Below are 24155 nucleotides of genomic sequence, written 5' to 3'. Positions count from 1 at the left end.
GTTTATAGATATGGTCTTTCTGCATCTGTATGTCTTCTTCTCTTGTCTCTGCATCTAGGATACCATCTATGTTTTGTAGTGTATGTCATTTTTGCGAGTTGTTCAATGATCACATCCTTCTTCTTATGGATAAAAACTTCTGCAATTTCTTTTTCACCAATACATAAAACAGAGTTTGACATTTGTTGTTCTTCTGGTAATGGTAACGAATATTCATAAGGAAAATCTTGTTGCGGATGCCAACAGACAATCATCTCTTTATTTATTGGCACAACAATTTCAGGAGGCAATTTATTGGTACTTAAACAACGTTTGTTGGATATATTCAGAATACGTGCAACTCGCAACATAGTATTCATCTATTCAAGAATTAGACAATCGATTAATTTAGTTTTATATTACAGATATTTACAAGTAAAAATACAATTAAAAGATTAAATCACTTAACCCTTTCACAGCTACTGGGACACATACATGTTTTATGATTTCTTACAAGCGAGACATATATGTCCCAGCATATTTTTACAATAACAAGTTTGAATACTTAAAGAATGTAATAATTGTCAACAAGTATTCCATTAAGAATAAAAACAAAAGCCACTGTGATAGGTATAAAGAAAATATAACCTTAAAATTGTATACAATTATTTGTTAAAAGTTGATGTATTCATACTTCGAATATGTTTTTGATTGCTTTGAATTGTTTAACAACAGAATGGTAGTAATAAACACTGTAAATTATATAAGTGCACACTTAAATCGTTACAAAATGTCTGGTTAAGCTCAACAAATCTCAAGTTGTTTGGTGTTTCTTTCTGTTCTGATCAATCGTGATTGCTTAGGTCTGGGTTAGGTCTGAAAACAAATATTGACAATCAGAAGTAGCACTGGAGTGAAGGATGTTATTAAACGTTTTTAATAAATCGAAATGAGATAAAAAGAATAAGAAAACATACTTTTTTTAACAGCAGTACGATTATAATTAAGCCGGCAAAATGAAGAATGCAGATTTTGATTATGAAGGTTAACTTATTGTCTTAAACCTTATTCTATGTTTAGCTGTGTATTGTATACAAATTGTATGGTAAATTTATTTGTTTACATAGAATTTCATGGCATTTTATTGTTTACAGATACTATCTTACCTATCACAGCAGTAGCAGTTACAGTAACAAATATTCTAACACCATATATTGTAAGAATATGTGAGATTAAAGACCGTGGAAAGAAATTAAATTTTATTAATAATAAATTATTATTAGCAAAAAGAAAAATGTTTAATGTGGATAAGCATATAGAACCAAAAATAGGAGATGTAAGGAAAATGCTAAAGAGCCATACAAACTTAAATGTTAAAGATCTTATAAACTTCTTAATGTTGTGGATACATTTATGTTTATTATGAAACTTTCTTTTTGTAGGCAATTGTAGCATACGACAATTTAGAAAAAGCTATTAATCTGCCTTCCTGGTTTTGTAGAGGGATTATTTCTAATACCATACATAATTTGGGGGATAAATATAATATTTTCCTACCCGATTATGGCACTTCTGTAGAATTACACAGAGAAGATTTTGTCTTATGTTCAACTGATTTAAGTTTGGAAGGATATTTAAGTTATACAGTGGGTTTATACAATGTTTTACCTACTGCTATAAACAATGATTCAATAATAGAAGAAGAAACTTCAGTTCTGTATGATTAACTTTGCATTATTAATTAACATTATTTTGTTCATTTATTGAACCAATTCTGTTAATTTTGTACATATCTAAAGAGTTTTAGACGAATGGAGTACAAAAGCAGTTCAGTTTGCAAAAGAATTAATGGCTGCATCTACCACAATTTATTTTGATCATGTAGCATCTGATCAACATGGCAAACAATATGGTGAATTTTATCTGAATATAGAGGATACCATAATAAGTTTAAGCGAGGCTTTAGTTGTCAATAATTATGCCATTTATTTACAAAAAGGTGAAGTAATAAGTTTTTCTCCATTACTTTGTTCCTTTACTATATTTATGCTTTGTCTTCACAATGTATAATGTTTGATATCTATACAGAATTGCTGACATTCATAAAAAATTCTAAAAACTGTGAAGAATCACATAAACAAGTGATTAATGGTGAAACTATATTTTATGCGAATGTTCCAAATAATTGTAAAAGTAATGGTGAATCTCATAAACAGAAAAAAAGGTTTGTTCAAAAATAGAAGCAGTAACTTATTCAATTAACATTCTATTTTTGAGTGTTGCTTACTATATCTTATTTTGAAACAGATTTGTAAACAAGAGACTTGGAGTAAAAGAAAGAGAGATGGAAAAAGTATTAATCTATGGACAAGTTAAATATGAATGTTTGAGCGTTATTTCAGATCTAAGATTTCCATCTGAAATACACAAGGTACAAATAAGTAATAATACTGTTAGTTTTAGAGTAATCAATATACATCATATTTTCAAGGCTTGGAATTCAATGGTACAATCGTCTGGACTAACAAGAATTCAATCATATATTTGTCCTGCTATAAAAAAAGGTTTAGATGTAATAGCAATTGGAACAGAAAAATCTGGTAAAACGTTTGGCTATGGATTTACTATCTGTGGTCTCCTGGCTAAAAATTCAAACGTAATAATATTATATTTGAAATAATAGCTTTACATTAATATTAAAAATTACACTGATTTTTATTTATTAAATAATTCATACTTTCAAATAGCTTTCTAAAGGAGTGAGTCCATCTGCATTAATATTGTGTGCTTCCTCTGCTGCAGTATTAGAAGTTTATGGAATGTGTACAACATTTTTAGAAATCTATAGAAATATAAGATGTGTTGCGGCAATTAATGGTAAATCAAGAACTACATTAGTGGTAGGTAAATTTTCTAAATAACATTTTTCAATGTAAACAAAAGTACATTTAAGCGATGAATTCAGGTTGAAATGTATAATGGATGCCAGATTTTAATATCTACGCCAAGATTTTTATCACGTTTCATGGATGAAAACAAAAAGTTATTGAATTTTGAAAATCTTCAATACTTAATTTTGGATGATGGTGACACTATTTTGGACAAATACTTTGACTCCGTAAATTTTCATGTTTTTCAATCATTTGTTTCTCCCGATAAAAGTATAATCTTCGCTTTTAAAATAAAAATGTGATTTTTTAGATAATTAAATTGTTTAAGAAACATAAAGTTATTTGTAATAGAGAATTAAAAAGTAAGAATATATTACAAATTATAGTAACTGCTAAGAATTGGACGCCACGCCTAAAACAAATTGCTCGTATTTTAATGGACAATCCATTCATATGTATAGCATCTTTTATAGAAGCTGCTATTTATAAATCTATACTTCCAAAGATGTACGTAATGAATTCGAAAATTAAAAATAAAAAGATTTTAGGTAAAACTCATTTAATTAAAACATTTAAATAATTGTATTTCTATCGAATTATAGTGATAAAGAAAAAATCTTTTTACTACAGACTTATTAGGCGATAAGTGTACGAAAGTAAGAACTATAATAGTTTGTGTAAATAGCAACGAGGCTAAAGAATTGCACAAATTTTTAAGACAATATAAAGACACTCTTTTAGCTCATGAAGACATGAATATGTTGCACATACAAGGTACGAAAATATAAATTTGTATAATATTATCATCATTATTAAATTATATTTGAAATTCTTCTTCCCACTGTAGGTATCAAACAATGTTGGGATGCTTGTGTAACTGGTTCCTATTCAACTTTAATATGCACAGACGAAGTATTAGCAGACATGAATATTACAAATGTAATGTGGTTAATACATTATTCGGTCTTTCTGCGCTTTAAGACTCAATTCAATTTTCGGCATTCGACGCTCTACGAAAGTTTAAAATTGGTATACTGCTTTGTAATAACAAGACGTGCAAAATTTAATGATAAATCACTAACATAAATATTTTCAGGAAAAACCTAACTGCGAAGTAACTGTTATGGCAGATGAAAACAGTGACAAACAATTTTTAAGTATAATAAAGTTAATGCAAAGAATGAATGTTTTAATACCACCAAATATGTTAACAAATATTGAGGTATTTATGAAAAATAATATCAGAATTACCTTACTCATACATCTGCGAATATAATGTAAAAAATATTGAATTAATTTGATATCTCATTTTAATATTTTTTAGCATATAACAGCAACTTTGGACAAAAGGAAAGAAAATTATCCTATTTGTACTAATATAAAGTCGCGTGGTTTCTGTCATGAGAAGCATTCTTGTGGATTGAGACATACAATCATTTTAAAAAATGACGCACCAATTATCGATATTGGAATGTAAGTTGTTTTGTAAGTTCAGTAGAAAATTTTAATTCAGACCATTCTTTTTATTTTAGAAATGACAAAGTGAAATTTAGAGTACTGAATATACACGATGTTACACACTTCTCTGCAAGAATTATATCGTACATTAAATCTGATACATTGGAAGAAATAGAAATCTCTAATGTAGAATATATGCAAATTGCTATAAAAATTCAAGAGATTTATTCGCATGTAGAGAACAGGTATACATCGATATTTAAAATAAAAATGTCAATGTTTCCTGTGTTCTTTCATTTATATTTGTTGCTTATTCCATATCTAGGAGAAAATGCGAAGTAATAGATGTAGGGTGTATATGTGGTTTAGAAGAACCAATAGATAGTTTCAAGAGAGTACAAGTTGTGAATATTCAGAGAGAAAACGACACAGATAAGCCAAAGTTTGTAGATGTGAGGTGCATGGATAATGGAGTAATTTTGACAAGATTGAATGTTCGTCATCAAGTATAATATGTAGAAATATAGTTAAAAGAAATACTGTATATGTATTTAATACGTTTCCATTTTAGGCATATAGATTATTACACTTGCCAGAAGAATTTGTAAAATATCCAACACAAATAATGGAAGTATTTGTAGTTGGCATAGTTCCTCATGATGACGAGTATAATTGGAATCGTTGTGCATTTGACGCTGTGTATGAGTGGTTCCAAAACAATGTCGATGAAAGGTCTTATGTAATTGGAACGGTAAGTTATTCTCTTTATGTGTTTTATAAGTTATGCAAAATGAATATAATACAAGATTAAATGCATAGGTTAATCTACATCTGAAAAACACAATATGGGTGAACACATTGGAAGTTGGAACAAAATTGATTGGATATAAAGATATCATCGGTTCCTCCCTAAAGACAGAGTTGCTGAAACAGGATCATGCTATTGAAAACGTTAAACATTTAAGTCAGATGTATCAACTCTGTAAAGAAGCTGGTTGCAAAGAAATTAATGGCTGCAATTTAAATCTGCTAGTAAATAAAAACATGTAAAGGGCGAATTTTATACATTCACAACATAATAAAGATTAAAAGCGATAAAAACCGTTTCAAAGGCTTATTATTCTTAAAACTTTACAATATTTTCAAATGATTTAATTCATTTATTAATGCTATTTGTTTTTATAATTTCTTAAATCAAAACATTTTTCTTTACAATTCATTTATCACTTGAAAACAATGTAAAAAGGAACTTAATTTAATACAAAGAACAACATTTAAAATAACTAATATACAATGCCAAATATATGATTCATGTAGATGTAAGATTTTTCCAATTCTATACAATAGTCAGGTACTCGGAGGCAAGTTGCATTGGGTCAACATGATAAGAGGTAACTAAACGAACTTTTTGACCGTCCTGTGTTGTAAATTCAATTGCTTGTTCGTTTTCGGTGATTCCTGGTTGCTCTGATTCTTCCATTTGATTGATCGTTGCAACTGCATTTGCGTCCGTATTTTCATCCTATTATGTACATATAATTACACGTAATATTTTTAGGAAAATAAACATAATATCATTTTAACATGTTGCTGTACTATGCAAAAATAACGAGACAAATAAGTATTAAAATGTTATATATTAAAATAGATTTACTCAAAAGTATTACCTCTAACGCTTTTACGATTGCTTCTGCATCTGTTTCAACATTTGATATATTTCTCAACTTTCCTTCTTCTGTATTACTAATATCAACACTTTTCATATCGGAGTCATGGTTAATATGTACACTTAATGGTGCTGCTAGTTCATCTGTAATCACTCCAGGATGAACTCTAATTTCTTGACCATCATTCAGTTGATTGACAAATTGAGTCTGAGATAAAAGCTGTCGAGCATCTTGAATCGAAAGAGGAATTGGATTACCTTCTTCATCTGTTATCTACAAATATGAAGACTAATTTTTTCTGTTCTCCCTCTTTAGAACGTTTAATATTTAATTCATCTTTACCTGTAGCTGAAGATCGGATTCAGAAAGTTCGACATTTATTCGTTCGTTTGAATTATTGTTTCCATTGTTGTGAGTCGTATTGGTAAGTATTCCATCACTCTCGATATTTAAATGCGGCAATGACTGGTTCGCATTCGATTTTTCATCCTTTTTCCTCATCATTCCGGCATCGACTGAAATGAAAATAAAACAAATAATACTAACATAGAAACTATGTACAATTTCATATTAATAGTTGTAATAGTGACATAGTAAAATTCTCCATTTTTACCGAAATGCAAAGTCCGAGACTGATTAGGATCATCTGGATCTTGATAAGAAACGTATATAATTTGTTGAATACCATCTCCGGATGTTTCATCTGTCGTAATAACTTGAGCCATTTGGTCAGTCAATAAATGCTCGTCGGATCCCTGGGAACTTGGTAAAATTTGCCAAACTTCTCCAATCGGAGATCCTTCTACCTCATCCATTGCAGAAACTTTGGTTTCTCTGTGTACCTTGAAGCAACTCGGTAATAATTCCATGTCATAAAAATTAGGAGAATATAGCCCACAAAAAAGTTAAAAGAATGGTTTAAATCGTATGACTGCTTTACCCAAAGTCATAGACCATTAAAATTCGCTTTTATGGAGTTCAATGTATTCTTTTAAATTTATTATGGAGCATCGTATGAATAAATTTAATCATCTTACTTTTTTATGCTTTGTTAAATTCGAACAATCTGCGAACGCTTTTCCACAAATCTCACAAGAGTAAGGTTTCTCCCCTAGTAGAAAAAAGCATAGATTATGTTTGAAGAGTATACTAAAACTTAAATAAATAATTACATCACAATTTTACTATCGATGAAAGCAAAATATAATTGGATATGAAAATACCAGTGTGGAGACGAAGATGTTTTTTCAAAGCCCACTGCTCCGTAAAACCGCGATTGCAATGGGCGCACTGAAAAGGACGCTCTCCTTTATGTCTGCGTACATGGCATTTCCAAGTGTCCTTGTGTAAAAAGCATTTTGCACAAAATTCACATTTCCAAGGACGCTCGCCAGTGTGACGTTTAACGTGAAGCTTAAATTGCGAGGAGGTAGTGAACTTTCTTCCACAGTAATCGCAACAATAAGGTTTTTCTCCTGTATGAATTCGCATATGCTCTTGCAGATTCCCATTTTGTGAAAAACTTTTATGACATACTTCGCATGTATATGGCTTGTGACCCGTGTGCCACCTAAATGTAAAATTAGTCGTTTATTTATTTGTCGATATAATTTTTCCAATTGAATTGTTTCTGTTCCTATAGTAACCTGTAATGCAATGTGAGACTAGTTTTGTGTGCGAACTGTTGTCCGCAAATTTCACAAAAATATTTTTTCTCGCCCGTATGCGTAGACTGATGGTTAATTAAATTTGCTTTTGTTTTAAAACTAGCATTGCAGGATTTACAAATGTAAGGTCGGTCGTCCGAATGTACAAGTTGATGGCGTTGCAGCAATTGTTTGTGTTTGAAACTTTTTCCGCACTTGTTGCAAACAAATCGACGACCATCGTTATGTTCTGCCTCTTTGTGATATACTACAGAACTTGGATGATTCAGAACTTTTCCACAAATATCACAGGGATACTCCTTTTCCAATTTATTCCTCTAAAAAACGGTATAAAATGTTTCGCTGATCGCGTCTCTTATTCTAGGCGTTTTAATAATATTGTACTACTTACATCGTGTATCGGCATATGAGCCTTTAAAGCTGTTTGTTGAGTAAAACTTTTATTGCAAATAGTACAAATAAATAATTTTTCGGACTCGTGAACCATTTTTACATGTAAATCGTAAGCTTGTTTCGTTTCAAACAATTTGTCGCACTGTTCGCATAAAAGAGATTTCTGGGAATTGTCAGAAATATTTGAAAATTGATTCGTACGTCGTTTTTCTGATAAAGAAGGTTCAAGAACATCGGCAATATTATGATCCTCTTCGGATAAAGGTTGCTTCGATTCTGAACGTGGATTTTGAATATCACTTTCGAAACTTTCATTGATATCATCTCCAGTATGATGACTTGCTTTTTGATGTAATTCCAAATTATCCTTACTCGTAAATAATTTTTTACATTCAAAGCATTCGTATTTTATTCCCTTATGGAAACTCCTAATTGTCAGAAATATTTTAATTATTTCAATTGTAGTTATTTGAAATACATAAGCAAACCATTTGCTTACTTGTGTACAATGTATCTGCTACGTTGTAAGAAACCTCGACCACATAATTGACATGTGAATTTATTTCTCCTACGACGTAGCTTTGGCCGACCTCGCCCTCTACCTCGATTTACTATCACTAATTCTCCCAAGTCTTTTCCTTCCTCAGATTCTAAGTGACCAATTATTTCTGAAATAGATAAATAAATAAGTAAATATTTGTAAGTTAATGCAATAGGATAATTGCTTGTCACCTTCTTGACTATCGGGAACAGACATATTTAATTGTTCCTCAGAATCTTCAACATTATCAGGCTGCTCATCATCTTCTTCATCAATTACTCCTTCTTCCTTATATATTCTTTCTAGTTCCTTGCCTTGGACTGCTTCCATGTATCTAAGTCATTCCATACTCTATTATAAAATGATGGCAATTACAATGAGCTTTTCTGTTTTTAAAAAATACCTTTTAGGAACCTTACGCTTCCTGCGGCGTCTTCCATCTCCATCTATCTCATCTATTTCTTCTTCTTGTTTATCTTCTTCCTCTTGACTTCCTCCTTCTATTCCATCTTTTGCTAATTCCTGAAATTTAATATGTAATATAATACGTGTCAAATAAATATATATTAAGATTTCTAACCGTAGATATGTTTTCTATATGTGTTTTTGGTGGTCGTCCTCTCTTTCGTTTTGGTTTATTTAATCCTTCCATTTGAAGACTCATTTCATGTTCCGCAGCATACATAGAACCATCTGGCATTACTAAAAAAACAAATAACACAATTAACAATCAGTCTATACTTATTCAATTAAGATATTAATAACAAAACCCTACTTTTTATGATAATTTGTTGTTCAAATTGATCTTCCTCATTATACTGTGAAATATTATCTAACTCAGAAGTTTCTGCTACTGCTTCAGTGTCTTCTTTTCCAGTACGAAGTCGCTCGCGTTCAGCCTTACGTTTTTGTTCTAACTGATGCTTCCACATTTCACGAATTTTCCTCTGACCGTCCACCAATAGTTCAAAGAATTGAATTGTTGCCTCCAGTTGAATATTACAACCAGGGCAGATGGTACGTGGTAATTTACCATCATCTTGAATCTGAAATTAAATTTAATTCTAAATATGAATAATAAACATCTTTAAACAGTATCATAACCTCGAAAGGGAAAAGTGAATAATTTCTGTATTTTCTGTGTTCTACTATTTTTATATAACCCAAGATAATAATTGAAAATCCGAAATTTTTCATACCTTCGGACACCAATTGTTTCAAATAAGAAACTAAGGCGAGAAAATAAAATGTTATCAAAAGATATATCACAATTGACGAATAACACCGTAAGTGTATACGAATAAAATATTCATTGTAATTTAATAATAGCTCGTTAACAATCAGATTCCTTACGAGAACGTGCGAAAATTCCTTGGTAATACGACAAAAATACGATATAATAAACAAGGTAAATAACAAACAAGGTCTAAAAAGTATTAATAGGAAATATCGAACATTTGATTCGTGTAGTATTTATATAGAAAGCAGGAAGTCAAGTTGCAGTCTGATGTTTCGAAGGCTCGTACCTTGAGCGGCAAGTACCGATTGACCATGGAACTCAAATCCGGATCGTCGTTATCTCCCGTGTAGAGCAATTCACCATTTCCATTATCCTCCGCACATAATCTACAAATCGTTGAATCATAAAGCCGTACTTCTGCCATGACTCTAAGGGAACTGTTCACTAACGACTAACATCGATATCTTAACCAAAGTGACGAGTGAGTATGTACATTCTACGAGTTCCTTCGTGCTGTGTGTTTTTGCTGTGCGCCATGTAACCTTACTTCGGGATTTTATACATAAATTCTCGGATAATGAATGAATTCTAGCTTTCTCATCTGTAACATTCTTTCATTGTACAGAGCTTGTACTCTCGCCATAAAAAGAACTTGTGTCACCTGGTGTTACCACACAAGCACGCTGCGCTGAGCCAATCAGCTTGCGCATCCACGGCATTCTACCAATCAGAGGATAAAACATGGCGACGCATTTGGGCGCTATGGACAAGTCTTTTTTATGGCTAGAGTCACGTACATGCATACATACAGGGTGTTCCAAAAATATTGAAGGTCCTTGAAAGGGGTGGTTCGGGAGGTGATTTGAAACAATTTTTTCCTTAGCGAAAATGTTGCCCGAGGCTTCGTTAAGGAGATATTAACAAAAAACACTGACCAATCAGCGCTCATACGCTACCGCGGGCGCTCCAACGGTATACGCGCGCTCTGATTGGTCGGGTTTTTCTGTTAACATCTTCTTAACGAAGCCTCGGACAACATTTTCGCTAAGGAAAAAGTTGTTTTAAATCACCTCTCGAACCACCCCTTTCAATGTGTTACAACATTTTTGGGACATCCTGCATACAGGGTGTTTCAAATCACACCCCCGAACCACCCCTTTCAAGGACCTCCAACATTTTTGGAACACCCTGTATACAATTTGTACGTGCATACATGTAATCGATTTTTTTCTGGTTTATCGACTATATGAAATATTCACTAGTATATCGATAGTTTATAATCGATAGATCGACATTTTACTAAAGATCGATAACGTATATTTATTATTTTTTCCTTGAATTGTATTACGTACAATTGATAAAATATACAATTGTAAAAGACCCTTTATAATTTTTTATAAAATTGTCTATCAAAGTAGCAAGACACATGGCTTGACTTTTATTATACTCTTTATTTCCTAATCATTAGTTTCTTGATTAAGTAGTGTATTATTTATCAGCATTAAAAATGGAACAAGAAGAAAATATACAAGAGCAAAATGAATTTTATACTGCGGCTGCCAATTATTGGGATGACATCCCACCGACAGTGGATGGAATGCTTGGTGGTTTTGGATTTATTTCTCAAACTGATATAAAGGGATCTACAGTATTTTTGAAGGCTCTATTCGAGGTGTCTGATAATTTATATGCCATTTAATAGCTAATTTTCAAATATTTCATCAACAATGATTTGGCTAATTTCAGTCAAAAAATCCTCCATCAAAAACCTCTGCGTTAGACTGTGGTTCTGGCATAGGAAGAATAACTAAGAACCTGTTGTTAAATTATTTTAAACATGTCGATTTAGTGGAACAAAATTCAAAATTTCTAGAAGCTGCTAAAACAAATTTAAAAAATTATTCTTCAAGAGTTGACTACTATCCCATTGGTAATATTTAAATTATTAATTAGTTAACCCATTCAGGATAGGCATTATACATGATACTTAGTATAAATGTATCATGCCCATTCCGAATGGATTGAAGAACATTTACATATAGTAATAGAGTCACATTTTAAGGACTCCAAAATTTTCATTTTACTACCAAGAAGTATGATGTCATTTGGTGTCAATGGGTTTTGGGTCACTTAAAAGAAGATGATTTGATAGAATTTCTCAAAAAATGTTTGTAAGTACTTGTTCCTTAATTGTTATATTGATTATTCTGGCTGATTAATGAACAAGATTTTTGTAGGTCAGGTTTGAGGCCTAACGGTTTGATAATAATTAAGGAGAATGTGACAAGTTCTAAAAATTTGGAAGTTGATACTAAGGATTCTTCTGTGACAAGACCTCTATCTGAATTCTATCATATATTTCAAAAATCTAATTTAATTTGCATCAAGGAAGAACAACAACATAAATTCCCACGTGGATTGTATCCAGTTTATATGTTTGCTCTAAAATCTGTTGATAATCTTTAAATTTGATTTAGAAATGACAATAAATTAAGAAATAAATTATTTCATTATTTTTACATTTATCGCTGTACTTCATTCAACGCACAAGATATCATGTAAACAAAATCATGTGTACCGACAACTGAACAGATATTATAGAAATTATTTAATCAACTATTTACATATAGTAAGACTCTTAGAGTCACGTGGTTTTGTTTATACGAAGTTCGAGGAATTGAATATATTAATTATAGCATTGTAAATTTAAGAACTGTTACAATTAAATATAAAAATATTTTAAAAAGTGAATTTATTTTGGACGTATTTTTTCGTACACAAACCGTTGATTCGTATCTTGAGGGGAGGCATTTATGAGACGTTTCTTCACTGCATGAAAATGTGTTAAAGCAAAATTATACAGTTCGTTCTCCATTTTCCAAACGACGGATTTTTGAATTTTGACTACAGTTTCAGGTCGTGGGTTGACTTTTTGTGTAGTTTGGCGTAAGTGCGATTTATTATCTGAAACGTCACAAATTACTAACATTTCAAGAAATTAATATCTACATTGTTTCCTTCTTACTGTATAAAAAAGAATTGTAAGCTCCTTTAAAAAATCGTGGAAGTACAATTTGTAAAATTTCTACAAATTCTGTTAACTCCTCCGTCACTCCTACTAAAAGGTAATGATTCTGTAAATTTCTTTTAGCTTCTTCTAATGCCCAACTATTTCCAATTTCCCTGTTAAATAATATTTACTTAAATACTAACAGTCTGTTAGAATAATTATGCCTTTCATTATTCGATCTTACCAACATGCAGGATCGTGACCACATAAGAAAGGAATTTGTAACCACATATTATCAGGATCACAATCTGGTTGCCCAGCATCGATACACTCATCAAAAGTCTGAATATAATTAAAAATAAAATTATTTGCATGTCAAATGAGAGTTTGAACTAGTAGCTACTAACCTTTGTGTCACCATGCTTTTTTCTAATTAAATGTGGCCTGAAATTATCCCCATATCTCAAAAAATAATAATAAGAGACAAACCTATCCAAAGGTTTTCGCAAGAGATTTATGTACAAAGGCATCTGTCTTATTCCAAACCTTGAAATATACACTTAATTTAAGGTAATAAAAAAACACATTTTCTATAATAAATACCTTTGTTTACTCACTTTTCGAAATTTAAAAATGCAACGTGACCATGATAGAAGGCTGGTTTCTTTGTGCTCCATTCAGTTATATTATTCGCAAATTGAATCTGCAATTTTTAAATGTACAATCAGGAGATTTTGTAATAAAGTAGAATGAATAAGAAAATTTTAATATTACCTGATTCGGAAGCGTAAGAGTGTGCATGTTATTGGTGACATTGATATGTAAAACATGATATTTATTTTGTTTACACAAATCGTAGACTAAACCTACGAAACTGGTGGATGCTGTTTTTGGTACCCTATTGTAGATAATGACGAGATCATCGAGAGCTGACAATTTGTAAGATTGTTCGCTAACTCCAAGCCCAGTTTGAACATTGTTCTGTTCATGTGTGACGGCATTGTCTGGAAGTACGATAGGATAACCTATGTTATACCATCACCTTCAACAGAATGAAATATTAAAAGGATGATGGTTTTAATGCCACAAATTAATAAAATTACATCCTCTATAATAACGTGTACGCAATAGTTTGTAGTGATCCTCCAGAAAATTTACTTTCACTTTCAGATAGATGATCGTTATTGTGAATATCACTACCAAAATCCATTGTAATAGATAACTCCTATGTATCATTTTCTTTTAGACGCCGTTCATTTATTTTTCTTTAGGCAAATCAGAAAAATACACCAACAATTTTTATGATTAATGCTACCGTTAGTCTAGGTTAATACCGACTCCATACTACTTGAAAATTGCTAATACACTGATAAATTATAGAAAAAAGGTTTGGTCTGATTTGAGTCAGGGGGGCCAAGCTCTGACGCAATGAGACCGGTTCAAGAGCTTGCGCGCGTATGAATACGTTTACACGGTTTCTGAATTTACTTGGTAAGGTCGATGATGTAAGGACTCTTACATGTAAACAAGTATTGCGTGTTTATGTTTACAGAGTTTGAAATGAAATTAGTCAGGGTTTCCTGTAGTATCAACATAAAATATGGGTGTCCTTTTCCATTTTGACCCAAAAACGGTTTGAAGGGCGGAAACTCCCCTTCGAAATAATTGTATTAAATGATATACAGGGTGTCCCAAAAATGTTGTAACACCTTGAAAGGGATGGTTCGGGAGGTGATTTGAAACAACTTTTTCCTTAGCGAAAATGTTGTCTGAGGCTTCGTTAAGGAGATATTAACAGAAAACACTGACCAATCAGAGCGCGAGTATGCCGGTTGAGCGTAGGCTACGCGATAGGCGGCCGCGCTCATACGCTACCGCGGCCGCTCCAACGGTATACGCGCTCTCTGATTGGTCGAGATTTTTTGTTAATCTCTTTGAATCTGAATTGTTAATTTCTCTGAAACCGTAAGAGATATTAAACAAATTTTAAATACAAAATTGAATGGTTTTTATTATATGACACCGTGGTAAGAAATAAAAAAAAATTTAGTTCAATAATATTTCCCCACGGAAATAGTTACCATGGTTACCATCTTTCACTAAAGTCGGTAAAACAGGTGGCTAGTTATAGTAGACGGTAATCGAGTTTACCATCTTGGTAATAGATATACATATATGAGTTTGTGTCATAAAACTGGCGCTCTTAGTCGCTCCAAAGAAAAATAGAATTATAAATGAAAATTAGAAGTACTTCTTAGGGTGCAATAATATTAATTGTGTGGATAAATTATAAAAAGAAGAAAGAAATGGTTTTCCTTGTTTTGGCGCCATACATTGTTTCCTATAGCTACAGCACTGCGCGCTCAGCTTTTTTCGAATATTACAACTTTGAGGCGCGACTTTTGACAGTATTTCTCCATAAGCTCTGAACTAATATGAATAAAAAAGTCCTTTCTGAAACTCGAAAACTATATCCATCATCTGACAAATTTTTAATAAAATGTTATATATCGTAGTAACCTCTGCGTCACATGCATCCCTCTGTAATCCATAATGAACGATTAAAATGATCATTAATCGAATTAAATATTCCCGCAATAACGCGAGAGGAATCTGTTCTAAACGTAGCTGCGACTTACGCACGTTTTATTTGTATAAAAGTTAATATTTTGCTAACGATCGATTCGCAAAGACGATAAAGGAAGACCGAGCATACGCCTGCGCCACGTTCTGTACACATGTACGTACGTAATCTTTTATTCCAAGTATTCATACGAAGCGTACAGCAGCGGAAACGAAGTATGTAGCTGGTTCTGTAGCATTTCATTTTTTTTGCACGCGATCATTACGAAGTGCCCGGGACGATCAGACGTTCGCGTAAACAGAGAAAACAATTGAAGATGCGCGACAACGTAAGTTTTTCACGAACAATGGAGTTGCTCGCGAGGAGACAGCTACCACTTACCACACCGTTGCACTAACAATCGATCTATTGCACCCTATGTTCCTTCCAATATTCCCCCCACCCTTTTCTCCCGATATCTTTCGCTACTTTTCTTATCATCTTTGTTAACATTTCGAAACGTACGACAAACTGGCTGCGACGCGAAACAAGAATCGAATGCGATGCAATCTATCGAAAATGAACTGTTTATTTTGCAGGAAGGATTGACGTTATATCTATTGCTGGCGTTAGTTCTATGTGCAGAGGTACACACAACGGGTACGAGACATCTGATCAAGAAAAGAAATTACAGCGATCAAAGCGTGAGAGGTTATTTGGCGGAGGTAAACAAACGTGTAAAGGGCCTAGCCGATTAAGATGGTCGAAATTGTCCTTAGAGCTTTTTCAATAGCTCTTGAATCATTCGAAAGCTGACCAAGAAAAATCCTTCTGAGTAAATGAGTAATGAGTAAAATTTAAAAATTTAAAATTTTTTTAGGGTAGTTACAGGGTAAAATAGATTTTACGTTTTCCGGCGCATTTTCCGGCCTCGAATGTGTTCTAAAATTCTGAAAAAAATCTGACACATTCCGGATCCTAAGGCGCATTTTTGAGAATTTTCTCAGATTTTTTTGTTGTAAACTATGGTCGTAAAAAATTAAAAACCTCAATAAAATCGGAAAAACATTTTTTTCTCAAAAATACGAAGACATGCTATTCTACTGTTTGGTTCCCTGATAAAGTACGGTAACAGACAGTGTCGTCAATTTTCTTAAAATTTTTCGTTCGGCTGCTTCATTGTCGAAAACAATAAAAACTCGCAACAAAAACGTCGAAAAAATTCAGCTTTTATTGTTTTTAATTTCTGACGACCACAGTTTGCAACAAAAAAATCTGAAAAAATTCTCAAAATTGCGCCTTAGGATCCGGCATGTGTCAGATTTTTTTCAGAATTTTAGAACGCATTTGAGACCAGAAAATGCGCCGGAAAGAGCAAAATCTATTTTTCTTGGTCAGCTTTCGAATGTTTCAAGAGCTATTGAAAAAGCTCTAAGGGCAGTTTTGGCTATCTTAATCGGCTAGGCCCTTTGTCCGAGTATTTGCAGAATCGTCGATTAAATGGGAGATTTGTTTTGTTTGCAGCGGACTTGTTGGTGGAACGAAGTCTGCAAGGAGGAATTTCATAGTAAATTTCGATGTCGTTGTCCGCGGTGGTCTTATTGCCGTGCCCCTGGCAGATACTATGACGCGCATTGCAGCATGACGCGTACCGGTTACATATGGACTCAACCGGAGACTTCGTTGGCGCTCGAAGTCAACAAATGATTCGCCTTATACGAATCTTTTCATTAGCTATTCTCTTCTGAAATAAACGATTCAGGGTATATCGAATTCGCGTTTCCGAGTAGTCGATCTTCATAGAAATTGTTTCTGTCTAACGTTGATATCGTTTCGATTTTCATTTGAAATGTTCTTATATATTAGCAAGTTCATTTTGCGGAACGAAATTTAACGCGCACGAATCGTTACTCGCTTCTTATTTTATTTCAAACTTTTTCTTTCTCTACCGCTTTCACTTTCCACTTATCAAACAGAAATGTAAAAATGCAAATTTTAATCAAAGTTAAATATATACATACAATTATAATATCTAAACAAAAATTCTCTGAATTGCACCTAAATATATTTTTTTTTTGTTTCTTCTTACACGCCAAGAAAAAAAGAATAAAGTTATATCTTGTGTTTTTATTTAAAATATATCGATGTATATATAGTGCATATTTAAATATATGTACTGTATATCTCGTAAATTATAAGTGAATATAATTCCTCTCTTATACATTATAACTATAAATTATGTGATCTTTTAATTTTATTAAATTAAAAATGTACGAAACGCAGGAATTCTAGTTCGCTTTTTATATGCAGATCACTGAAAATATTAATTAAAGCTTTTTATTAAGTACGTTAGAAACTGTTACAAACTTATGTTTACCACCAGGGTATTAAAACGAGAGTACTTAAAATATATTGCGACATTGAAATTAATAAGACGAGAGGTAGATTTTAAATCAATGATCTATACACGTTAAGCAAAATTCTTTTTTTATGAGCATGAAATATAAACTATATTAGTAGTTAAAGTACTTGTACATATAAACATCTTAGGGCATATCTGTTAATAAAAGTCGTGCAATCATGGCGAGTGAATTCTGACAATGAAATCTCGTAAATATCATAATCACCGAGATAGAGACAATTTTTCCATTGCGAACTTTAGGTACAACCTCGATCTAGATTGTTATATATTTTTAGAAATTTTTTACATTGTACAAATATATAAATAAATAATTATTTTTTTTACGTTAAAACCAACTAGATTGATAGTAATTATTCTGTGCTATATAATTTGTACTATCTCCATAATTATAATTACTTATGAAAAATTACATATACAATATATATGTATAGTATATGCACTGTGGGCGTAATAAAATTATCAGCGGTTTTTAAATTATTTTAGATATAACTATAAATATCTAAAACTAGTTTCATTTATTGCAATCAATTCCGTTTTTAATTGAAAATATTTTTACTTTTAAGATATACCATAAATTATTAGACCTTATTCTCCCTCTATTTCATACTTTTATATTTTGATTGAAAATATATTTGATACTTCAACATATTCGTATTTCTTAAATGCTAATATATGAAAATTAAAAAGAAAAAATGATTTTAAATATTAACAATTTAAATAAAGATCTTGTTATATACACATTTGAGATAAACGAAACTTCAAAATAATGATTATTGAATACTTTGATGTGTTCGTTTATACATATTTAAATTCATAAATACAAAAATATTTCTTCTATTATCTGATATACATTTAATATTCGCTACGGTTCCGAAAATGTAACTTTTCTTGTAAAATTATTGCACTACTGTAACAGAAGAAATAAATAAATAGCTGAAACGATATATTAATATTTAAAATACCTTTAGATGATAAAATTTAATTTGGCGATAGCATCAAAGTAGTCAATAGAATAAATACAAATTTATGAATAGATAAATTACAGCTAATATCAATATGTGATAAAAAGTAAAGGGCTAATCACGTCCTATCACTGGAGAACTCCCCACTTACAGAAGCTTCGAATTTAGAGGAAACGCGGTTGATAAGAATTGTTATGCCTGTCCTTGTAAGTTCATGATTTGGTAATTAAGAAGTAAATCGTGTGTAAACATCGCTGAAACGAATATTGATATCGACGCCTGCACAAGCGTGACGTCGTGCTTTCGTGAATAGCGGGTTGTCTGCTGCTAGGGGCAAATAGGTCACTACAATTAGTTCTGTTTCTTTTTTTTCGAATTTGTTTGATCTGTGCTGAAATTTCCGATTATATTAAGAGACAAAGTGTGCAATAGACTATTTATTATATAGCTACTTAAAACAGCTCTTAATGACCTTCGCATAACGTCTTAGACAATGAGCGATGTTTATGCACGAGTCACCTCATTGATAGTTTTAGTACACGCAAAGCAATATTAATTCGTGTTGATCTGGATCAATCAATTGAACTCATCAACAAGACTGATCTACAATAGCAGATCATGCCTTAGATGAGAAGCTAATCATTTGAACAACATAATCAAACTAATTAAGTACTAATAAATGAACGATCTAAGACATAATCTACTATTGTAAATAAATTTTACTCGTGAGTCCAGCTAGTAGATCCAAGCTAACACTTACTAATATTGCTATTATTACTCTATTACAAATATAAATAATCAAATTTCTTTTTGAATACATTAGGGAGTACATTACTTCCAAAAGGTAAGTGGTCTGAGCTTCTTTTTTGATCTCTGAAATATCCCGAAGATAATCTTATTATAATTTCTAATCAACATAGTCGTCGTCGTCATCGTCAACAAATCTAATGTCCATATCAAAAAACGATCCCTGCTTTATGCAAAGTGTTTCGATCCCGAAATCTGGACTTTGAATATTTAACGAAGCATCGATATCTTTGTTATTCAGTTTTTTGATCTGAGCAAAATTTTTTAAAGGACTACCTGACAATTCCGTCATAGGAATGTTTACCACGTCCTTTTTGTTCTCGAACGACTGAGTGCAATCCATTAATTCTTTATATTTGCACTGTCCGTTTCTTGTATCCTCATCTTGATCTTTGATTAGTTTCTGATCCGAGTTCTGGTTTACGTTTGGAAAATTTCCTTGGTAAACTCTCTTTGGAGTAAGATTCAACTTTTCTTTATTGTCTTCATCGATATGAAGTATGTTTATATGGCTTCCAAGAACGCTTTTAGAAGAATTAGATTCCTCGACTGGTTCTTCATCTCTACCTATACCGATCCTATCAAAACAAAGAAAGTGATAAACGTTGAAAGAAAAATTACGATTTCGATAATAATTTTGTACTTTGAATATTTAACGAAGCATCGATATCTTTGTTATTTAGTTTTTTGATCTGAGCAAAATTTTTTAAAGGACTACCTGACAATTCCGTCATAGGAATGTCTATCATGTCGCAATAGGAATTTTATATTTTTCCCATTGAATATAAATAAATCTTGTTAGCTTACCTTCTGTTTGGAATAACACAATATTGTTTATGTTCGAGAATTCCAGATACAGAGTCCACGCTAACTTTAATACTAGAATCCGCTAAGAGTTTTCGCACAGGAAGTAATTTCTCGTATGCCCTTGTCCTGGAATTTCCAGAAGCTTCGTCGCGAATTAAATTTTCATAATCAAAAGTTCGGCAACTTATCTCTTCGTTCTTAAAATATTTTTCGCTATCGACATGAAACAGTTATTGTCACTAAAGCCAATTGTATATATCCCGAAACAATTTAATGGTATTAATGAAACACTGCGATACAAATATTTGTATTATTTACCCTTGCTCGAAGTCAAATTCGAATTCTTGGAAACTAGACAGTTTCATTTTTCTATACTCGGATGGTGTCAATGCAACGCCCTCGGTTTCATGAGTCAGAATGGAGTTTCTTTTGCTCCTGTAAATAAATAAATACTTTATCCGATCTACAGTGCGTACTTGAGTAATAAAAATTATAAATCACCCTAAACAAAGTTCCTCTGCGTCAAGTTTGATCTCTTCGATCGGTGGAATCCAAACTAAAAAAGCAGGATCCATTCCTAGGTAAGAGCCAGGAACAGCGCTAGCATTTGCTACATTGTAATCGTAGTAGTCTAATTCTAATTCCGAATCAGGATTAGCCAGACTAAATTCCGATCCCGGTCGTTGCATAAGTTTCTCCCAATTTCTTCTTTCTTTCGTTTCTTTTCCACTCCCCAAAGTCGATGGACTCGAAAGGACGCTTCCAAGAACAGATTCCTACGTGTTTGAGAATGTTATTAAATATTTGACTACCTCTTGTATCTAATAATTCATGAAACGTACCTTTTCTTCCGAATAATTAGTTTCATTGCTTCCTTGTGTTTTCAAAGAATTATTGCTTCTGTTATCTTGCAATCTTTCAATTTCTACTTTCAACGTCTTTTCTTCCGGACCATTAAAATCTATAGTTTGCAATCTGCGCAATAAATATGTAAGGCGTAAGCTCTTATACGTTTAAACGTTTTAAACATCGTAACGATAATAAATTAAGCGATCGAAGTATTCTGAATGCGAAATTGAACTCACTTTACAGGATAGGCATATTTGACCTCGGGTTTGTTATAAACAAGGATACTGGAAGCTAATAATAATTTATCACAATGGGATTTCGTTGACGTTATGGTTTTGTCGGAAGAAGTTTCCACGGTTTCGTTCAATTTTAATGTACTAGAGCTCAGCGTGGCGCCATCATTGTATCTATAGTTAAGAAATAATACTTGCTCTTCAAAATGGACAATTTGTTTATATGATAACAGAATTTCGAAATTTCTCAATATCCTTTGGAACTAGTTACTTGATTTCTTACCCAGTTAAAGTCTCGGTACTATTATATTGTTCTTCCGTATTGCACAAAGTATCTTTCGTTGAATCTTTTACGGTTGCCTCTATCATCGATATCATGTCAGAAATAATTGTACTCGTGGACAGAAACTTGAATCTCCCAGGCATTAGTTCTAGTTGCGATACAAAATTTTAAGCAATAGTTCGTTGTAGTAATTTCTAACGTGTAATATTATTCAACAAGAGTATTTAACTTTAGAATGATAGACGAACATAATAAAGGATACAATTACTTATTTTTACCGGAAACATCGCTGAAAGTGTCCAGATCCTCGGCGATACGATACTTTCTGTATTTTATAACGAACTGCAAAGTCAGGAAGATAGAAATGACGAACATCAGGATTAAAAGCAAAGCAGTTACTAAATGCGCTGGTTTCCAAAAAATCCATTCCTTTTCGATGCTCGTTGGATTCGTTTCAGAAGGCACGACGGTTATACTACTTCCGTTTCTTTTTAAATACTTTTTATCTGCAATCGGATCACAGTGAGTTTCGCAATCTTTTAATCGCTTTAAATTATATCTAAACGAGACAAGACTGAAATGAGATGCGTCGATTACCTAGTACAGCTGCATGAGCAAGAAAACCACCGATGCAACTGTCTCCGGATGCCGTGAGTTCATCGCTAAAAAATTCCAATAGCAAATTGTCTCCACTGCTAATCACTGTCTTTGCGGTGTGTTGCGTTTTACCCAAAGAAATATCGGTCAAGAGATCCGCGTTTAAAGAATTCCCATCTCGGACACGAAAGTATTGTCCCGGGCAAGGGAATTGCAGCTGGTCTAAATATAATCCGATTACGAAATCCGTCTGCGCCTAAATGAATTAAATTAAATTAAAATGAATTAAATTAAATTAAAATGATATCGATTTAGATTAAAAGTGATATCGGCATGATTTTATATTATATCGTTTCGGGAGTTGTAACGTTACCTGTAGGAGCCAGAAAGATCGACCAGGGCATGCTTGAGTATTGGCTGCAAGTATTTTTCTAGAGAGTTGTTCTTGCAGCATAACGCGGCACCCGCATCGACATTGAGGCCCAATTTCAGCCGCGATTTCCGGTTTTGTTACAGCTAAAGCTGCACCGTGGCATTCGGAACCTTCTATTTGATTGGACAACTCGTATTTATTAAAACCTTCCGAAAACATTTTGCCGCACAACTCGGTTTCTACTGCCTTTCCCTATAAATTCAGGCTAAGTCATATTTATTCGTTTTATGGTTAATTTGAGTCAATTTTGTAAGGGGAGAAATGGGTTCAGGAGGAAGTCTTTTTAGTGATTTGCATGAATTTTTTTATTTTTATTATGTAGCTAGAAAACGTAGTCCTAAACCTATTTCATCCCTCAAGGATAGATTTTGAGTGAGCTATTAATTATTGAATTATTGAATTATTGAATTGTTTAATTATTGAATGAAATAGTAGAGGTAGACGTACGTGGCAAAATTTAGCTCCGTACTTTGGGGGAGGAGTATCGCAAAAACGATAGCGATTTCGAATTCCTCCGAAGCACGAGCTGCTGCAAGGACTCCAAGAACTCCAAGGACCCCAACCGGGAGCATCACCTTCATTTAACAAACCACATTGCGAAAATTAACGAAATGTCAAACGTGAATAACATATTGTAGCAAGTATTAGTTTGCCTGGAAAGTCCATGCCGATTTTTGGTAGGTGGTACATGTCTGTTTATATTGGAATGGTTGAAAACATTCAACATGGGTGTACAGGTCCACCTTAAAAGGTGGAAAGGTCGTGGAACAAAATGCTACTTATATAATTCGATAAATATATATATTCAATAATATATATCAAAATCGAAATGCGGCTTTGAATTTTTCTTAAAAATTGCCACGAACTTCCTGGACAGCCCAATATTTTAAAAACTGCGTTGCGAAAGGTAGTTCTACCTTGAAATGGAAACGTAGGTATACAAGATATCGTGACATCCATCATGGCACCGGTGATGGCCTGGCTGACGTAGACGAAACAGTATTCGACAAAGGTTTCGGTGAATAGATCGCAATCGAAAGTTAAGGAGTGTCTGCCGGGTATCGATCTGGATTCCGTAATGTAATGGAGACTGGATGGCGAAGCAACTGAAGTAACGTCGGCTTTCAAACGGCCGTAGACACGGACACGATCGCCTTCCAGGCGACAGGAAGGATATTCGAAAAGGACGGCTACACCTCCCAGCCCTTCGCAAGGGTATATCGACCTTGCATGGACCGTCAATTTGAAGTCTTCCGACCAATACACCTGAAACCGATTTCCGAGGATATTATTAAAAGATGTTGTTTACTATTTCTACTGGTATTTAATAGAATAAAAGTATTTAATATAATA

General features: G+C 32.7%; 6 protein-coding genes and 1 long non-coding RNA gene across 14 annotated transcripts in view; 3 read left to right on the top strand and 4 right to left on the bottom strand.

The window, feature by feature from the left end:
* Positions 1–714: 714 nt before the first annotated feature.
* On the bottom strand, positions 715–1245 carry LOC128879137 (uncharacterized). Its single transcript, XR_008457570.1, has 3 exons — positions 1146–1245; positions 957–1059; positions 715–855 (listed from the first exon to the last, which is right to left on the bottom strand). It is a non-coding gene; the product is annotated as an uncharacterized LOC128879137 (long non-coding RNA).
* Positions 849–5396, top strand: LOC128879130 (putative ATP-dependent RNA helicase TDRD12). The gene is made up of 18 exons (XM_054128023.1): positions 849–1023; positions 1134–1315; positions 1422–1696; positions 1779–1978; positions 2068–2203; positions 2287–2410; positions 2471–2635; positions 2727–2879; positions 2945–3097; positions 3181–3418; positions 3501–3644; positions 3718–3899; positions 3967–4092; positions 4195–4343; positions 4403–4573; positions 4654–4822; positions 4900–5079; positions 5148–5396. The coding sequence occupies exons 1-18, from the start codon at positions 996–998 to the stop codon at positions 5376–5378; spliced, it is 3006 nt and encodes a 1001-aa protein (XP_053983998.1). The 5' UTR covers positions 849–995; the 3' UTR covers positions 5379–5396.
* Positions 5397–5428: 32 nt separating this feature from the next.
* On the bottom strand, positions 5429–10316 carry LOC128879128 (zinc finger protein 479-like). 4 transcript variants are annotated; one of them, XM_054128021.1, is made up of 15 exons: positions 9950–10051; positions 9796–9825; positions 9372–9642; positions 9177–9298; positions 9000–9118; positions 8788–8930; positions 8555–8723; positions 8054–8483; positions 7642–7979; positions 7219–7565; positions 7033–7106; positions 6609–6837; positions 6338–6510; positions 5996–6268; positions 5429–5850 (listed from the first exon to the last, which is right to left on the bottom strand). In XM_054128021.1, the coding sequence occupies exons 3-15, from the start codon at positions 9526–9528 to the stop codon at positions 5665–5667; spliced, it is 2760 nt and encodes a 919-aa protein (XP_053983996.1). In that variant the 5' UTR covers positions 9529–9642; positions 9796–9825; positions 9950–10051; the 3' UTR covers positions 5429–5664. The 4 variants fall into 4 exon arrangements, with proteins under 4 accessions (XP_053983996.1, XP_053983994.1, XP_053983995.1 ...); XM_054128019.1 differs by lacking the exons at positions 9796–9825; positions 9950–10051 and adding an exon at positions 10123–10316; XM_054128020.1 differs by having other exon boundaries at positions 9796–10045.
* Positions 10071–12357, top strand: LOC128879134 (N-terminal Xaa-Pro-Lys N-methyltransferase 1-like). 2 transcript variants are annotated; one of them, XM_054128035.1, is made up of 5 exons: positions 10071–10317; positions 11336–11508; positions 11583–11766; positions 11899–12007; positions 12074–12357. In XM_054128035.1, exons 2-5 carry the CDS (start codon positions 11344–11346, stop codon positions 12300–12302), a joined length of 687 nt encoding a protein of 228 aa, XP_053984010.1. In that variant the 5' UTR covers positions 10071–10317; positions 11336–11343; the 3' UTR covers positions 12303–12357. The 2 variants fall into 2 exon arrangements, with proteins under 2 accessions (XP_053984010.1, XP_053984011.1); XM_054128036.1 differs by having other exon boundaries at positions 10078–10321.
* A 214-nt stretch (positions 12358–12571) lies between these two features.
* Positions 12572–15737, bottom strand: LOC128879132 (heparin sulfate O-sulfotransferase). 3 transcript variants are annotated; one of them, XM_054128030.1, is made up of 7 exons: positions 15595–15737; positions 13621–13850; positions 13464–13549; positions 13254–13392; positions 13091–13188; positions 12862–13019; positions 12572–12800 (listed from the first exon to the last, which is right to left on the bottom strand). In XM_054128030.1, exons 1-7 carry the CDS (start codon positions 15671–15673, stop codon positions 12589–12591), a joined length of 1002 nt encoding a protein of 333 aa, XP_053984005.1. In that variant the 5' UTR covers positions 15674–15737; the 3' UTR covers positions 12572–12588. The 3 variants fall into 3 exon arrangements, with proteins under 3 accessions (XP_053984005.1, XP_053984006.1, XP_053984004.1); XM_054128031.1 differs by lacking the exon at positions 15595–15737 and adding an exon at positions 14005–14806; XM_054128029.1 differs by lacking the exon at positions 15595–15737 and adding an exon at positions 13950–14798.
* On the top strand, positions 15601–17461 carry LOC128879136 (uncharacterized). The gene is made up of 3 exons (XM_054128038.1): positions 15601–15758; positions 16009–16134; positions 16934–17461. The coding sequence occupies exons 1-3, from the start codon at positions 15747–15749 to the stop codon at positions 17114–17116; spliced, it is 321 nt and encodes a 106-aa protein (XP_053984013.1). The 5' UTR covers positions 15601–15746; the 3' UTR covers positions 17117–17461.
* Positions 17462–19523: 2062 nt separating this feature from the next.
* The window catches only part of LOC128879127 (uncharacterized), an 8030-nt gene continuing 3398 nt past the window's right edge, over positions 19524–24155 (bottom strand). For both annotated transcript variants that reach the window (XM_054128017.1, XM_054128018.1), the window contains 12 exons: positions 23720–24068; positions 23250–23377; positions 22743–22994; positions 22370–22625; positions 22051–22278; positions 21773–21920; positions 21493–21663; positions 21250–21382; positions 20909–21183; positions 20726–20842; positions 20408–20620; positions 19524–20178 (listed from right to left, as the gene is read on the bottom strand). In XM_054128017.1, the coding sequence (XP_053983992.1) occupies positions 19701–20178; positions 20408–20620; positions 20726–20842; positions 20909–21183; positions 21250–21382; positions 21493–21663; positions 21773–21920; positions 22051–22278; positions 22370–22625; positions 22743–22994; positions 23250–23377; positions 23720–24068 (2748 nt within the window). In that variant the 3' untranslated portion in view covers positions 19524–19700. The remainder of the gene's footprint in view (positions 20179–20407; positions 20621–20725; positions 20843–20908; positions 21184–21249; positions 21383–21492; positions 21664–21772; positions 21921–22050; positions 22279–22369; positions 22626–22742; positions 22995–23249; positions 23378–23719; positions 24069–24155) is intronic.

This window comes from Hylaeus volcanicus, chromosome 6 (genome assembly GCF_026283585.1).
Source record: "Hylaeus volcanicus isolate JK05 chromosome 6, UHH_iyHylVolc1.0_haploid, whole genome shotgun sequence".
NCBI lineage: Eukaryota > Metazoa > Arthropoda > Insecta > Hymenoptera > Colletidae > Hylaeus > Hylaeus volcanicus.
This window is presented reverse-complemented; position numbering and strand designations above follow the sequence as displayed.

Bases quoted from the DNA above. Each gene is read 5' to 3' on its own strand.
- LOC128879134 (XM_054128035.1), top strand. From the start codon at position 11,344: ATGGAACAAGAAGAAAATATACAAGAGCAAAATGAATTTTATACTGCG. The intron at 11,509-11,582 runs GTGTCTGATAAT...GGCTAATTTCAG, and splicing joins TTTTGAAGGCTCTATTCGAG to TCAAAAAATCCTCCATCAAA. The intron at 11,767-11,898 runs GTAATATTTAAA...TCACATTTTAAG, and splicing joins AGTTGACTACTATCCCATTG to GACTCCAAAATTTTCATTTT.
- LOC128879130 (XM_054128023.1), top strand. From the start codon at position 996: ATGAAGAATGCAGATTTTGATTATGAAG. The intron at 2,411-2,470 runs GTACAAATAAGT...CATATTTTCAAG, and splicing joins TTCCATCTGAAATACACAAG to GCTTGGAATTCAATGGTACA. The intron at 4,093-4,194 runs GTATTTATGAAA...AATATTTTTTAG, and splicing joins ATATGTTAACAAATATTGAG to CATATAACAGCAACTTTGGA.
- LOC128879132 (XM_054128029.1), bottom strand. From the start codon at position 14,082: ATGATACATAGGAGTTATCTATTACAATGGATTTTGGTAGTGATATTC. The intron at 13,851-13,949 runs GTAATTTTATTA...TCGTACTTCCAG, and splicing joins TACACGTTATTATAGAGGAT to ACAATGCCGTCACACATGAA. The intron at 13,393-13,463 runs GTGAGTAAACAA...GTATATTTCAAG, and splicing joins GCATTTTTAAATTTCGAAAA to GTTTGGAATAAGACAGATGC.
- LOC128879136 (XM_054128038.1), top strand. The intron at 16,135-16,933 runs GTAAACAAACGT...TTTTGTTTGCAG, and splicing joins TGAGAGGTTATTTGGCGGAG to CGGACTTGTTGGTGGAACGA.
- LOC128879128 (XM_054128019.1), bottom strand. From the start codon at position 10,260: ATGGCAGAAGTACGGCTTTATGATTCAACGATTTGTAGATTATGTGCG. The intron at 9,643-10,122 runs GTACGAGCCTTC...ATTTAATTTCAG, and splicing joins ATCGGTACTTGCCGCTCAAG to ATTCAAGATGATGGTAAATT. The intron at 8,931-8,999 runs GTATTTTTTAAA...GGAATGACTTAG, and splicing joins AAGCGTAAGGTTCCTAAAAG to ATACATGGAAGCAGTCCAAG.